At 51.3% G+C, this 14,144-nt stretch overlaps 4 protein-coding genes across 4 annotated transcripts; all 4 read right to left on the bottom strand.

The window, feature by feature from the left end:
• Positions 1-146: 146 nt before the first annotated feature.
• Positions 147-1,935, bottom strand: T310_6458 (C-x8-C-x5-C-x3-H type zinc finger protein; the record flags this gene model as incomplete). Its single annotated transcript, XM_013470724.1, has 5 exons — positions 147-831; positions 884-1,175; positions 1,250-1,547; positions 1,605-1,664; positions 1,738-1,935. 5 exons carry the CDS (start codon positions 1,933-1,935, stop codon positions 147-149), a joined length of 1,533 nt encoding a protein of 510 aa, XP_013326178.1.
• Positions 1,936-2,598: 663 nt separating this feature from the next.
• T310_6457 (uncharacterized protein) lies at positions 2,599-5,451 on the bottom strand (the record flags this gene model as incomplete). Its single annotated transcript, XM_013470723.1, has 3 exons — positions 2,599-4,987; positions 5,038-5,225; positions 5,299-5,451. The coding sequence occupies 3 exons, from the start codon at positions 5,449-5,451 to the stop codon at positions 2,599-2,601; spliced, it is 2,730 nt and encodes a 909-aa protein (XP_013326177.1).
• A 511-nt stretch (positions 5,452-5,962) lies between these two features.
• On the bottom strand, positions 5,963-7,782 carry T310_6456 (Uridine permease Fui1; the record flags this gene model as incomplete). Its single annotated transcript, XM_013470722.1, has 4 exons — positions 5,963-7,218; positions 7,281-7,314; positions 7,386-7,601; positions 7,687-7,782. 4 exons carry the CDS (start codon positions 7,780-7,782, stop codon positions 5,963-5,965), a joined length of 1,602 nt encoding a protein of 533 aa, XP_013326176.1.
• A 1,321-nt stretch (positions 7,783-9,103) lies between these two features.
• Positions 9,104-13,747, bottom strand: T310_6455 (uncharacterized protein; the record flags this gene model as incomplete). Its single annotated transcript, XM_013470721.1, has 3 exons — positions 9,104-12,742; positions 12,797-13,675; positions 13,730-13,747. The coding sequence occupies 3 exons, from the start codon at positions 13,745-13,747 to the stop codon at positions 9,104-9,106; spliced, it is 4,536 nt and encodes a 1,511-aa protein (XP_013326175.1).
• Between the last annotated feature and the right edge of the window lie 397 nt (positions 13,748-14,144).

The raw sequence follows: 14,144 nt of genomic DNA, 5'->3' as shown, positions 1-14,144 counted from the left end.
AATGCAGATTCTGGTGTAGCTTGTCGAGAGGTGTCGTAATACTTTATTTTGTTGTTCGCAAGTCTTTTGTTCTTGTTCTCATGCTGAGAAGTCGACATGGCAACGTATTTAGATCCCATGATGACAATCTGAAGATATGTTTAACGCTACCACCCGTTGATCAGCTCTCCCTCTGCAGACGATTTCCCAGTCACCAAGATGATCGAACACTCAGGGAGGTCCTCTGCATCGCCATCCGCCACTACCGGCGGCACCCACTCGGCGACCTTGAAATCGACACGGTGCATGTGCTGATGCGGCTTGAATCGACAGGAACGGCCGCCGCTGCCGCCGCCGCCGCCGCTGCTGTTGCTGCCGCCCCGACAACCGTCCTTCTGGCAGATATGACCGGCATAGCACCTCGCCTGTCGGCATCTCAGTCCCCGCGGACAAGGGGTTTCTTTCAGTATGTATTGCAGCACGGTGAGGGCCTGCGGTTCGAGCTCGCTGTGGTCGAATTTGCAGTATTTTTCACTACACCGGCCGCCGAGATGGTGCTTGTTACACAGTTTGTGTTTGTCTTTGCGTCGTTGATACATTTCCCACGCTTCTGGTGGCGGTCTCAGGAAGATCGTGTCGAGTCGGTCTCCGTCTTTGTTGATCGGTATGAGGTCTTTTGTTTCCGGCGAAGAAAATGGAAGCAAATCTGATGGGCGCTCATGCGCTAATGGTCCGCGGAAAGGACTGACGGAAGTAGTCTTCTTAGAGGTTGTCGAAGGAAACCGTGCTGAGTCGTCCCCAGACTTTGTTGGACTTTTGTCGACGTGTTCATTGAGACATTTGTTCCCGTACCTGCACATTCCCTATTGTAATGTCAGCAGACTAGCGAGCTTATATGACTGACGACATTTGGTTCTGCACCTTTTGGTAGTAATTGCAAATCTTTGACTTGCCATTCGTTCTAGAAAATGTGGTGTTGCTGCTGGCAATAGGGGTAGATCTGAAGACAGAGGGTATTTCTCTGATGGGTAAGTCTAGAGATTCGAACTCTGGTTGAATTGAAGCAGCCTTGATGAGCGTCACGCGATCTGCCTTGCCTTGATATGGGGTTAACAAGGACAGATATCCAACGTCGTGGCAGCCGGCGAAGAAAATGTGTTTGCATTGGTTATTGTCAACAAACAACTGGAACGTTTCTGTTTCAAGTGTCAGCACAGGTTAGCCGGTAAAACAATCCAAGCAAATAAAAAAGAACCCTCAGGTGGAATACCTCTGACCTTCAGGTCAGTACCATCCTTGTCGCCCGCATCTACGAAATCAAACAGGTCCTGCGAACCCGTAAAGCTCGCGGCGAAGGGGGCCAAGGAGCGGGCCTCATTTCCTACAAGACCTGCTTTGGACAAACTCTTCGACAAACCAGAGAGATTTGCGTAGACGCGCACCATGACACGACACTGCTCTGCATCGATGTTCAACTCCGACTGGAGGAATTCCTTGATGGCGTCGCTCAGTGCTTGAGCAGCCGCAGCTCCGCCTTCACTCCCGGCTTTGATATGCTGGTCTTTGAACTGCTAAGCGTCAGCTAGACACGTTGAGGGGAAGATCCAGAAGCTGATTGAGCTTACAACGTAGTTGTCTCCATCGACAAGCACAAGAGCAAACGGATTCCGCTCATGTACATCCTTCTAGCATTAGATTAATCTTTTGTCTACAGTGTAGTAGGAAGGACAACAGCTCAACAGGACTGAACTGACTCACCTGACCTCGCGCCTGGTTCTTGTACTTCTCGCGCAATTCTCTTTTGTCCTCCAAGTCGCTTTTGAGACGTCGATAGCTCTCGATCAGTTCTTGGCAGTTCTGTAGCAGCCGCAGTCGAGCGTTGTGGTGCTGCTTGCTGTCTCGAATGAAGTCGTCGAGCTGACTGTGTAGCCCATGAAGATCGGATTCCCAGAGCATGGTGTCAGAGTATTAGACTCGCTTCACGCGAATGATGGCCCTGAAACAGGCAAGGATGATAGAAAGTTTTCTCTCAGTTTTCTGATGGCCAGACGAGAGGGTTATCCGGGTTAGGACAGGGTCATGGAAACTGTCATTGGGATTGTGTGGAAGATGGAGTATGAAGACTAGCCAGACCAGATAGTAAGAGCTCTAGTCGACAAAGAAGCGTGGCAGTGGTTCTACCCTTCTGGGCCATGCCAAGGCAAGGAAAGCGGTGAATGGCTCGCCCTTTCGATAAAGAAAGAAGTGATATTTCACTTATTCGAATTCTTTGATCCCAGTCCCATGACTGCAATGGAAGAAGGGAAAGTCCGGCATCCATTCGGAACCCCGTCGAGGATCTACCGATCAACGGGAGATACCATTACTTGGCAGTCTACCGGTAGGTGTAATAGAGTACATATGCAGGTATCTTCAATTATAACGCTGACAGACAACTTCTTCGTCTGCGATTTCTTACAAGATTCTACAGATCGACAACACCGCTTGGAACTCCATTCGAAGCATATATGCTATGGACAAGAAGTCTCATTCTGCACCATTATCATAACACATGCTCAGATCCAGTCTGGTAGCAATATACCGTACAAATCATAAATCGTAAGTCGTAATAGTTAAGGCTTATCCCTGCCATCTTACTCGACCCTCCCGCAACACCTTGACCACGCCTAGCGGCATCAACGCTCGATCCACGGCAGCCAACCCGCCATACTTGCGGACCATGCCGGGATGATAGAGCTCCGCGACCCACTTCCAGTACGGCGTCATCTGGTCCCAGGTCGAGCGGATAAGTTTGGTCGTCTTCCTGTTATTCGCCTGCAGCCACATCTTGTTGCTTTTGAACTCGGGGGTTTGGCCAACGCCGACCTCGTCAGGGACTCGGAGCAGGTCCTTGTAAGCCTGGAGGAGAGCGGAACTGTGGGACTCGAGATACAACATGTACTCCTCCAGAGGGAAGAAGGCGACTGGCTGGTCGCGAAGATAGGATCTATAATTGGAGCCTTCTTTCTCAAACCTCTCCTTGGCGGAGTAATAGGCCGCCTCCTCTTTCAGCAGTGCCAACTGCAGTCGTTTCCGCGGGGCCTGCTTGATGTTTTCGCGCATCGCAAGAAACGGGATGAACGGGTTGCGGAGTTCCAGACTGCCCAGCTCGACCGGAAAGTAGAAGAATCCGTCAGGAAGATCGCGCATATTGAAGCGCTGAGCGATCACGCTTCGCAGGTAATCTGTGACGTTGGTGCTGCCACCCCTGCCGCCTCTGCCGCCTCTTGCGGGGTCGATCTTGGAGAAGACAGTGCTCTCGATTCGGCTCAGCGTAGAGATTACCATATCGATGTGAGAACGACCAAAGCACATGGCGGGTTTGACAAAGTTGTTACTAAAGAATCGGGCAAAATAGCCGTTCCAGGCCTGCACCCAGGCCAAGACGCTCTTGCAGGCCGAGAGCTGCCGCTGAAGCTCGTCAATATGGGCGTCTACTTGTTCCTGATCGATGAGGAAGGACCCTCGTTCAGAATCCAGCCGGAGAAAACCCCAGCGTATCTCACCTTCCGGTAGAGGGCCAGGATCATTGGCATCCGGACTTGTATCCATGTCCTCTTCGTCACTCTCTCCATTGTCCTCAGACGACGACGACGAGGAGGAGGAGTATTCGGATTCCGCTGCAAGCTGTGTAGCAGTTGGATCTCTTCTCTTCCCAAGATGAACAGTCCCAGTCTTCTCATCATTGAATTCAAGACCCATAGCTTTCGCAAAACCGGTCATCGCCGCCCACGCCTTTCTGCATGTCTTTTCCTCCCCCCAGAACCAGAAGTCATCGTGAAGTCTGTAAAGAAAGGCACCATTAGCATGCTGGTTGACGGCATAGTCCAGGCAGAAAAGAACGGCCTCTCCGAAACAGTCGGAAAGCGAGTGGCTCATCGGGATGCCTCTGCGGCGAATCTGGACTCTGGCCTGCGGATCATCGTGAACAAACTTCAACGGCGCCTCTAGAAAGCGCCTGAAAAATCGCAGCCAGTCTTCTGGGACTCCGAAGAATTTCAAGACTGCGAGAATGGAAGCGTGAGGCAGAGACGGTCCAAACCATTTAAAGTCGGACCGGATGACGGTAAATTCTCCACGAAGGGTGGTATGGACCAGAGACTCCGTAATCAAAAGATGGAGCAATGAATGCTTTGTTCCAATGGGACTTTTGCGTGTATCGCCTCCAGCGCCATGTTCTTCAGCATCATAGTCCCGCTTGTCTGCTTCCAGCGATCTAGGAAGTTGACTCATAAAATAGTCATTTACATATGTAGCCTTGCGAAAATCATCCACGCAACGCGGGTGGAAGGGAGTCCTCGTAGAACTCGACTTTTCGTCCAGGAAATATCGGCGTCTTTCCCGATGGTGTCTGGGGATGCGCCTGGCATTGGACTTCCAGGCAGGAGAGTGCAGGAATATTTCGAACACGTGCCGGAATTTGACAGGCCACTTCAGGCCAATGTAGTGAAGCAAAAGAGCGTTGATGAGGTCCTCATCCATGAAGACACGATATTTGCCATTTAGCTGCCGTCGCATTTCTACTGGAAGACCGTCTGGTTCCCAGCTCCAGTTATCTAGGAAGGCAAACCGCAAGTTCAAGACGTCTGCGACCTCCTGGGCGACCTCGTTGTTCCTCATGAACTCCTTCAGAATTGCCGTCTTCTCGGGAGAGAGCAGATCACTCCTCAGCAACGACGCACTTACCAATTTGAGGGTGTGGATGATGAAACACTCTCGATCTGCCATCAGTTCGACGCCGAAAATTCTGATCCTTTCGCGGAGCTCCTTGAGAGCCTGCCTAGAGAGCTTCGTCCTGCAAAAGAGTCGATCGAGATAATCCTCGACGCGGGTTGGATCGAGATCGGCGGCCGAAAAGACGAGCGACTCCCAAATTGCCCGCTGCTCATGCATTTCCCGGCGGCCGATTTCTTCAAACGCGGACCGAATATCAGGCGTCGTCTCATCATCCGGTCGAGGCTCCTCAAGACTGGATAACCACTCTTAACCAGAGCGCTGTAGAACGACGCATGCTCGTACTTGACGGTGAGACAAGCCAGTTTGTGTTCGAGCTGCGATATCCACTCTTGGATGACTTCATCAGAAACAGAAGCATCGTAGTTGCTCTGCAAGAGGAAGCGGCGGACGTTGATATTGCCATTGCGTTCCCAATTTGAATTGCCACGGTTGTAGATGGAGGAATGGCCCTCTGATTCGGCCGTTGATATCTTTGTCCATGTCGTCCATGTCGAACGCATCGTTAGGGTTCTCCGTTAAGCGAGTGACGCCTTCGAGAAGGACTCTCGCCTTGGCCCGGAGGTCCGGGGCTCTCGCGGCAGCTGCCATGACTTCATTCTTCCGCTCTTCAAAGAGAGTGCGCTGTTTGGACTGTTCCTCGATCTTTGTGGCATTGATGGACTTGAGCGTTTGGGGAAGAGCGCTAGCCGACGCCATGTTTGATGAGAGTAAGCAGAGAGAATATAAACAGTGTGAGACAATGTGATGGTTCTGTCCCTGCTAATATGCAAGGAACTCGGTTTCGAGAATATCCAAGGTGATAATTGATGGGCTTTTATACAACCTACCTACCTAGGCAATTCCAAAGATGGTGACATCTACTGTCTGGCCAGGCAGGACCTGACTCACCCTGCTACAGTCGCAAAAGAAAAGTCAGCACTAATAAAATCAAAGTAACCAACGTTGGCAACAAAAACGTGGGTTTTGATGGAACTCTATGTCGCAGCTGCCTTGGCTTTTAAGTTAACCTGACTCATAACGCCTTGTCAGAACCCTAACACGGAGTGGCACTGCCACACAAAATCGAGTCATATTCATCACACACACGCAACACATAACTTATACACAATGGTATCAATTATTTAGCAGAGTCACATGAATCACCTGAACCTTCAGAGAGAGAGGGAAAAAAAAACAAATTTCACCAGAAATCCGCCAAAATCATGAGTCAAACTGGGAATGGCGATCTACTAGAGAAACTGCCTTTGCTGTCCTTCTTTCCGTCCGGAACGACGGCTTCGTAGTCCGGACTGCTCTCCTCGTCGGCGACCTCTTGGCCGTATGCGACAGATAGATGCTCGACATCGACATCCACTTCCTTCCAGGAGTCGCTCGTTGCAGGGATCGGGAAGAAGCGGGTAAGCACATAGTACACCCCAGAAGAGACGATAAATCCAGCAAAGTAGTTGACATTGTATATATAATGGGCGCCAATGGGGACCGTGCGTCCGACGGCACCAGCGAAGCCGACGATGTTGATCAGAATCCCTGCGATATAGGCAGCAAACCCTCGCCACGAGAACCCATAGGTAAAGTAATACGGGGAGCGCTTCCGTGCGCTGTAAAGCTCCTTGATCTCAAGGTAGCCCTTGCGAACGACATAGTAGTCGCAAAGGATAACCCCGGAAATCGAGGAGAGGAACACTGAATAGGCCGACAGGTAGGTCGTGAATTGGTTAGACGACGAGAGCAAATTCCACGGACACATTGCGAGACCGACGGCGGCGCAGATATATCCACCACGACGGATGTTGATGAAGCGGGGCATCAGCGCAGTCATGTCTGTGCCAGCAGACACTGAATTGGCCGCGATATTGGTGCCGAGCTGCGCAAGCGCGAATCCGGTCGAAATGACAAAGATGCCGAATCTCTCGCCAGAGCTGGCGCCATTAAGAAATCTGCCCAGCAATTCCAGGGGATTCCAGATCGTCTCGCCATAGAGCACTGTCGACGAGGAAGAGGCGATAATTCCGATAAACGAGGTGAGAGCAAATCCAATAGGGATCGCAAAAAGCTGAGACCAGAGGGCATCCCGGGGCTTCCTCGCAAAACGGGAGGAATCGGGATCATTGACGATGAGGGTCGCGAAATTGGCGATCGAGGACATGATCCCTTTGATAACCGCCCATGCCAGAGCGCTCCCATGGACAGTGACTGGCTGGTGGACGATTGGACCGATTCCATTCGCTCTCTTGATCGCCCATGCGAAAAACGCAATCATCGCCATCGGGGTGAAATAAGACTTGACGGTGAAAAGATGCCGGATTTTGTGGACAGGAAACCAGATCGCCGGCAGACTGCACAGCCAGAAAATAAAGAAACTGACAAAGTCTTTGGTTGTAGTACCAGAGCCCGCTGGCATGGTATTACGCAAGTTGGCATAGCTTGGCCAGATGGACTCAATCATCAAGGTCACGCACTCGCCTGAAAAAATTGTCATCAGTAAACAAAAGAGATACAGAGTTATGAGACGAGAATGAACGCACCACCTATCCATCCTTGGACTCCATACCAGATGCACTAATGTCCCAGTCAGTCATGACATCCACAAATTATTGACATGATGGAGAGAAGGAGAAGAATAGACTCACCGCCATGGCCGCTCGATTGAAAACAGGCCACAGGGAACCCCAGATGCCGAAGGACGCTCTCGACACGACAGGAAACGAGATGTGATACCTGGCGCCGATTCGACCGGTCGCGCAGATAAAACAGCCAGAGATGAAGTATCCAACCCAGACACAGATCCACGACTGCCACCAGGACAGGCCAGAAACGATCATCGAAGAAGATATCATCCATGTGTTCTGCAGGGGGGATTGTCAACAGGCGATCAAGATGACGAAATTCCACGAGGAGGGATTGATAGGACTGGAATAATAAGACACATACGATATTCGCGGAGTCTGCAATCCAGAAGGCCACGAAGTTCCATGCTCCCCATTCGCGTCGGTCCGGTTCCACTGCCACAAAATGTATTGTCAGCATCGTGGGTTCCAAGGACAGAGTCAGGATATAAAGACTTGGTTTGTTCCTCACCTGGACGAAGATCATGGTTGGTCAACAGCAGCTGAGCATTGGTCAAGCCCGGCTCGCTGGTAACGGCCAACTTATTGACGTAGTGTCTGGCTTTGGAAGTAGATATCGTGGCCATGACGTTCCTAAGAGACTGAAATGAATTTTCGAGGGGAAAAAGAGAGAGACAAGAAAATTAACCGGCAATCCCAGTCGCCTGTAAATGACAGCGTTTTCTGAGCGAGCTCATCCAAGACACTGTCGGGGACAAAAAGAAAGCCAGTCCGTTCAACTTTGCACAAAGCAAGGCAATGCGTGGAAGGATGGATGGATGGCGGTCGCAACAACCACGCATTAATTACTTTGGCAAGCAATGTCAATAACACAGGACACAGGGTGGAAGAGGACAGTGGCATATTATATGCAAAATTCAAAAATAAGAAAAATAAAAAAAGGCTAAGGAACCCCCGATGTCATAGATGCGTGGCGGCTAACCCGCTGGATGGAAGAAATCCCATCCACATCCACAACCTCCAAAGGCAGGTCCCACATAATTTTTCCTTCTCCACGGGATGATGGGCTGATGGGACGGGAAAAGAAAAGCCACAAAAAGGCAAAACAGTAAGCGATCAATCAGGGATCGTGCATAGGCAGCCCAAGTCCGGTTGTTATCGCGGTTGAGCTGATAAGATGTAATAGGTTTGCGTGTCGTGATTAGCGAGACGGCGGTCGCATATCTCGATCCGGCGGTTGGCGATGACGTTTTAGTGTGCCCTCCATCTCGGTCCGCTGGACGAAGGAATAATGACACACGGCGGGTGGGAGGATCGTCTGGCAGCACAAGCCCTAGGAGTAGGAGGCCTTAGCTCAGGGTTTGAGTTCTCCCTAGCAGGCATTTTCTCCGCACAGCGACTGATCTGGGTCTTCGTCTTGCGAGCATTCTAGTGGTGGCTGCCAGCTCCGCGAGTGGTCGTGGCCGGCCTTTATCGCGGGCCGATAACGGCGGGACTCGTGACTCGATCGCATCGAGTAAGCAGCTCGCGTGCTTATCTCGGCCCACAGTCAGTATACAAATAATACTCGGAACAGTTAAGTGCTCGTTATCATTCTATTCCAATAGTAGCTTCGGCTGAATCTTCCTATCGAATAGCTGTCCTGGGTGGACTCATTGAGACATTACACATGAGTGAACCATAATGCAAAACCCTTCCTCCCCTTGTCATGCTATTTTACATTAAAAGGTAGTAGTAATACATTGCCGGATTTGAACCCCCCCCCCATAGTGAGCGAGGGTTTATCCTTTGTTATTCCACTTTCCGAATTTCACATAGTCGTCGTGGAGCGTCTTGAAAATCGCCCGTCCCGAAGCATCCAGCGCCGCGTTCAGTGATCGCTTGGTCTCGCGTGACATCACGTCGAGCACCGCGTAGAGACCGGGGAGCAGCGCTGCCTTCATCTCTGGGCTCACGGGACTGAGCAGCGAGCACTCCGTGTACGCCATCACCAGGTACTGCAGATGCTGGCCGGCAACTCGCTTCGCCTTCTTCGTCTGATCCGTCAGCGCTTCATGCCCGGGGCCAGCCTGGGTCGGTCTGGACACAGCGGAGACGGTTGGATCGCAGAGAGAGGTCAGGAGACGCGTGAAATGCACGGCGTGGGAGGCATCCAAGGGTGCAAGCCACGGCGGTCGTTCCTGGATGACTGCTGACTGGCCACGCTTGCGCTTTCGGCTCGGGGAGAAGAGGCAGGCAAGCAGATGTTGCATAGCCGGAACAATCAGGTGGAAGCGTCCACCGAGTTTCTGTCGATAGAGACCAAACAGCACACCCGTAAGCCGGCACAGGCGTACGTAGATGGTACCTGCAAACTCGGCCGAAATTCGGGGGCCAGACGAAGAAGCGCACTTGGAGACTGTAGTCATGATCTCATCTACATTCCACTGGGTGACGGCGCGAGGGTGAGAACGGAGCAGGATATCCAAGCACTCAGCGGCAAGCGAGAATTGCTCAATCGAAGTGCTACTTTGCAGTGATTCGGTAAGCTGGCCACCAAGTGCGGACAGCTCCTTGGCGGTAGGGCTCTCCTTTTCTTCGACCGGACTCAGTGTAGCGACTGCCAGACCCACCAGCAACAGGTGATATGAAGCATTGGGACCCTTAAAGCCAGCCTCTCTTAAGCCATGAATGGCCTTGACCAGTTCATCGGAGCTCATGGAACGGAATCGTTCAGTCGCTTCCCGTATGAATAACTGTTGTTCTTCACCGAACATGTGTTGCAACGGGAATGCTTTCGCAAGATTCGACCTGGGCAACACGACCTTCTCTCCAGGTCTCGTTCCGGCAATCACGCGATGTCTGATGAGTCTCTGCAGGTATCGGCCAGACTTGGTGGTCCCCTCCATGACGGTCTCTTCAATCTCTCTCAGACAGTCGTCAGCTTCCTCACTGCCCTCAGCGATATCTTCAAAGTCCTCCAAGGCATCCAGCGACTTCGTCAACGCAATGATATCCTTTTCCTTCGGAGTCTTTTGTTTCAACAGGTCTTTTTCTGCCTGAAGGCTGGCCAATACCAACTTAAACACCTTTTGTCTCTGTGAATTGAGATCTTTTTCGTCAACTACACCAGAAAGCTCGGTGCGATGGCTCCACAACTGCGATAGTAAGACGCGAACAAGGAATTGCTCCAAAGCTTTGTCGTCGAGTGACTTCAATTTGGAAATCGACGAAGACACCTTGTGATGTATCTTCTTGAAGGCCTTTTGCTTCTCGTCGTCGGGCAGGACGATAAATTTGGAAATAACGGCCTTCACTAGGCAACTGAAAGACTGTAGCACTCGAAGATCCATGTCTGAGCCTTCCAACGGTATGACCTTTGCGATCGACCACAAGACTTCCCAATCGCTGGTGATAGCGGCGGATGACTTAGGCATCTGTGCCAATTTGGCCATCAAAGACAAGATATCGGCAGATAATTCCAAGGAGCACTCCTTGCTCAGGAGAATCTCCTTGAGCGTATCTAAGATGACCCCTCTATGATGACGACCAACAAGCCGAGTCGGGAATCGCTGCAGACTGTTGACAACAAATGGGCGGACTTTGACACTCTTCTCGAGTTTCTCAGAGAGAACGACGAGTACATCTTTGCCAATCTGCGGAACGTTGAGTAGATACTCATGAGAAACAAGAGCAGTCCACAGCTGAAGGAACCCCGGACTCGAAGGGCTTGCAGTAGAAGTTGGCAAGGAAACAGGTTTGCGCTGAGGGACGGTAGCCAAAGCAAGCAGCTTGTCGAACATGCCCTGTCGGTTCTCGGCTTTGACTTTGGTCCAAACCTCTGGTGTTCTGAGGAGCGACACCAGGTAAGCCATGGCAAGGGCCAGGGGCGAGTCCAAGTCTTCAACACGGCCATTCCATGACCCTTCCAGAGAAGCTCCATCCGCAGGGATGAGCGCCCGTAAGAACGTGACAATGTTTTCCGCAAGCGTGTTGACCTTCTCAGAATCCGTATTCTCGAATTCCTTGGTAACCTTCAGAACGAGGCGAAAGGCTTCCAAGATTTCCAGGTAATCTTTCGAATCTCCCTTCGGCTTTTTGTGGAGCTGGAGAATGATCTTCACGGCTTGGTCTACCAAACTGGTCCCAAGCTCGTTAAGTAAGCCGTCGGGTGATTTCATGGTAGCGTCGACCAGATTTGCAGCAAGTCGCCATAAGCGCCATCGCCAGTGCATACCGTTGCGAGAAGAGAGAGCCGCCTTCGAAGCTTCAATGACCTGATTCACCGAGTCAACCATCACCTCGAGACCGCAGTAATTTCTCCAAGTCTCAGACCCTGCCTCCAGGATCACCAAGTAAGCGTAAGAGGTGGCCGTCGTAGACATGCTCCCGTTCTTAGATCTCACTTCTGCGACAGCCGTCTGAACTTGGGTAACCACCTGCATGTCCGTGAGCGACGTCCTCATCAACTCCGCATAAACCTTGGCCAGATCGTCGTCTTCCCAAATCGAAAATTTCGCCAAAGCATCGTTCTTGGCACGTGCCGTTTCCACATTGACTAGCTGCTCGCGCCAGATTTCAACGAACCTAGGGAGGTCTCTCGCGGCAGCAAACCCGCGAAGCAGAGGAATAAGGATCCCCGTCTTGATCAGCTGATATGTTTCATCGCTGCCCTTGGAGCTGCTGGTCCACTGTAGCATAATCTTTTCGAGAAGGGCCGTCAAAAGACGCCGTGAATCCTTGAAGCCAGAGTTTGGAAGAAAGATGTCAACGCCCAGCTCAACAAGAACAGCCGTCAAACTCCAGTGGACCTTCTCCAAGCTATCCTTGAGCAGGCCTGTATAGGCGGCATGGGTAAGGAGAGTATGGAGAGAAAGCTGAACCTTTCGATTCCGGACAACGCGAAACATCTGCTCCAAGATTGGGACGAAGCTAGATGTGTCATGTGACGGGCTAGCTTCCTTGATAGCTGAGAATGCCAGTTCCGCGATTGCGACGAAGAAAGTCTCGAGCCAAGGAGCCTCAGCCGTTTGCCGACGGAAGGTATCCCTTGGCACGGAACGAATAGCGATATCGAGAAAAGTTGGAAGGAGTTCGGCAGGCTTCCACGGGGGATTTGTGATTTTAGCCGTAGCGCCGACTGTATCAACCTCCATTTTATCTGTAGAACCTGTCTCTTGGTCGGAGGTTTCCTTCAAAAATGGCTGAAAGGTAGCCGTAACCGGTTTCACGGCACTCCAGTCGGGCTCGTCATTTGAATAATCGATTCCAGAACCGCCTCGGGCCAAGAAGGCAGCGCGGGCAGGAAGTACGACATGAAGGGCGATGAGGCGCTCGACTGCGTGAACAACATATGCTGCATCTTCGTAATTATTTCCAAAGAAGTGTGTGGCGATTTGGAGCCTCAAAGCCTGGAGGAAGCAATTTTCGGCGAACGCGGACTATTACAATTGTTAGCGCTGATAACTTCTATACAGAAACTTCCTCTCACTGACATTGCTGGAACTGTTGTCCGAGTCGTCTTCGCGCTCTGATCTAAGATCCCAGAGCTCAAAGACAGCCGCAGTGACGTGGAGAAGATGTTGCAAATCGGTGCCTCTTCCGATTCTAGAAAACTCGATGATCAAACGGGCAGACAGTTTCATCGACTTCCCCAGCATGCGGGCAACAAACGCTGGTTCTGCACGAAGCGACTGCCTGAGATGAGAACGTGCGACTTCATCAACATTGTCTCTCTTGTTGAGCAGCGTCATAAGACTGTAGAGACAATCCAAGACATAGATGAAAGCGGTAACAAAGGGGTTGAGCAAAGGACGCTCTTCGCGGCTCGAGTCGTTACTTTCGACGCTGTCCATTCTCTTCCTCTTCTTGTTCGCGCCGTTGCCATTGAAATCCTTCTCTTGGACCGGAGATGCGCCTAGGGTATGGCTCGTCTCCGAGTCTGAACGCTCCACACCTGGTGCGATGGCGTCTTGGAGAGATTCCAGAACACCCTGCTCCAAATCCTTCAACACGTCATTCAAGACGGCCAGGAATTTGAAATCGCTCAATATTGCCGCAAGGGTCTTCGTAGGAATGCGATGAATAAGCTGCTGGAAGAGAAGAAAAGACACAGGGTCTTCCCGGTAGGATTGGGTCTTCAACTTCTTCAGCAGCCACCTGAGCACCCATTCTTCCTTTGGGGCCGAGGCAATGTGAGAACGAAGGTCATGATTGAGTTCGGGATGACCTGCGCACAGCGCTAGGTCGATCTCCAGAATCTGCGCAGCTTGTTGCAGCTGGATGGCAGGGCCAGCACTGCCTCTCTCCAGCTGCAACAGCGCCTCTTGCGATGACAAAGATTGCTGCGCCAGAAACACGATATTAGTCATGATCTTTTTACTGAAATTCATACCAAAACTTCAATCGCAACAAAGAATCTGCCTTACCTCCGGAGCAGGAGCCATCGCGAAAGAGGGAGTTCGGCGTTGTTACTCTTCCAGAGAAAACAGGTCGATTCTCCGCATGTATGTATGGACTGTACTATCTACAGTCGATAGATAAAAAAATATTTATCAGTTGGAGCTCGGAATGTGGAACCAACTTAGCCGCCGAATGAAGTGACGAAAGACGAACAAGACTTGAGACGATACTCCGTAGGGAGGGCCCGCCGCGCAGTGACTGGCAGGCCAGCCTAGTTTTTCCGACCGGGCAAGCCGCAAGTCAACGAGAGCTCGCATTCACTTCCAACAACATCAAACCAAACCAAAGGATCCGAAGTTATTATTGTCCTTGAGAACAACCCACCCTATTCAAACTCAATTGCCTCTCACCTCCCCTTCCCCCGCCTTTGGTTTCGTACAG

Source organism: Rasamsonia emersonii, assembly GCF_000968595.1.
Source record: "Rasamsonia emersonii CBS 393.64 chromosome Unknown ctg1118621760412, whole genome shotgun sequence".
NCBI lineage: Eukaryota > Fungi > Ascomycota > Eurotiomycetes > Eurotiales > Trichocomaceae > Rasamsonia > Rasamsonia emersonii.
This window is presented reverse-complemented; position numbering and strand designations above follow the sequence as displayed.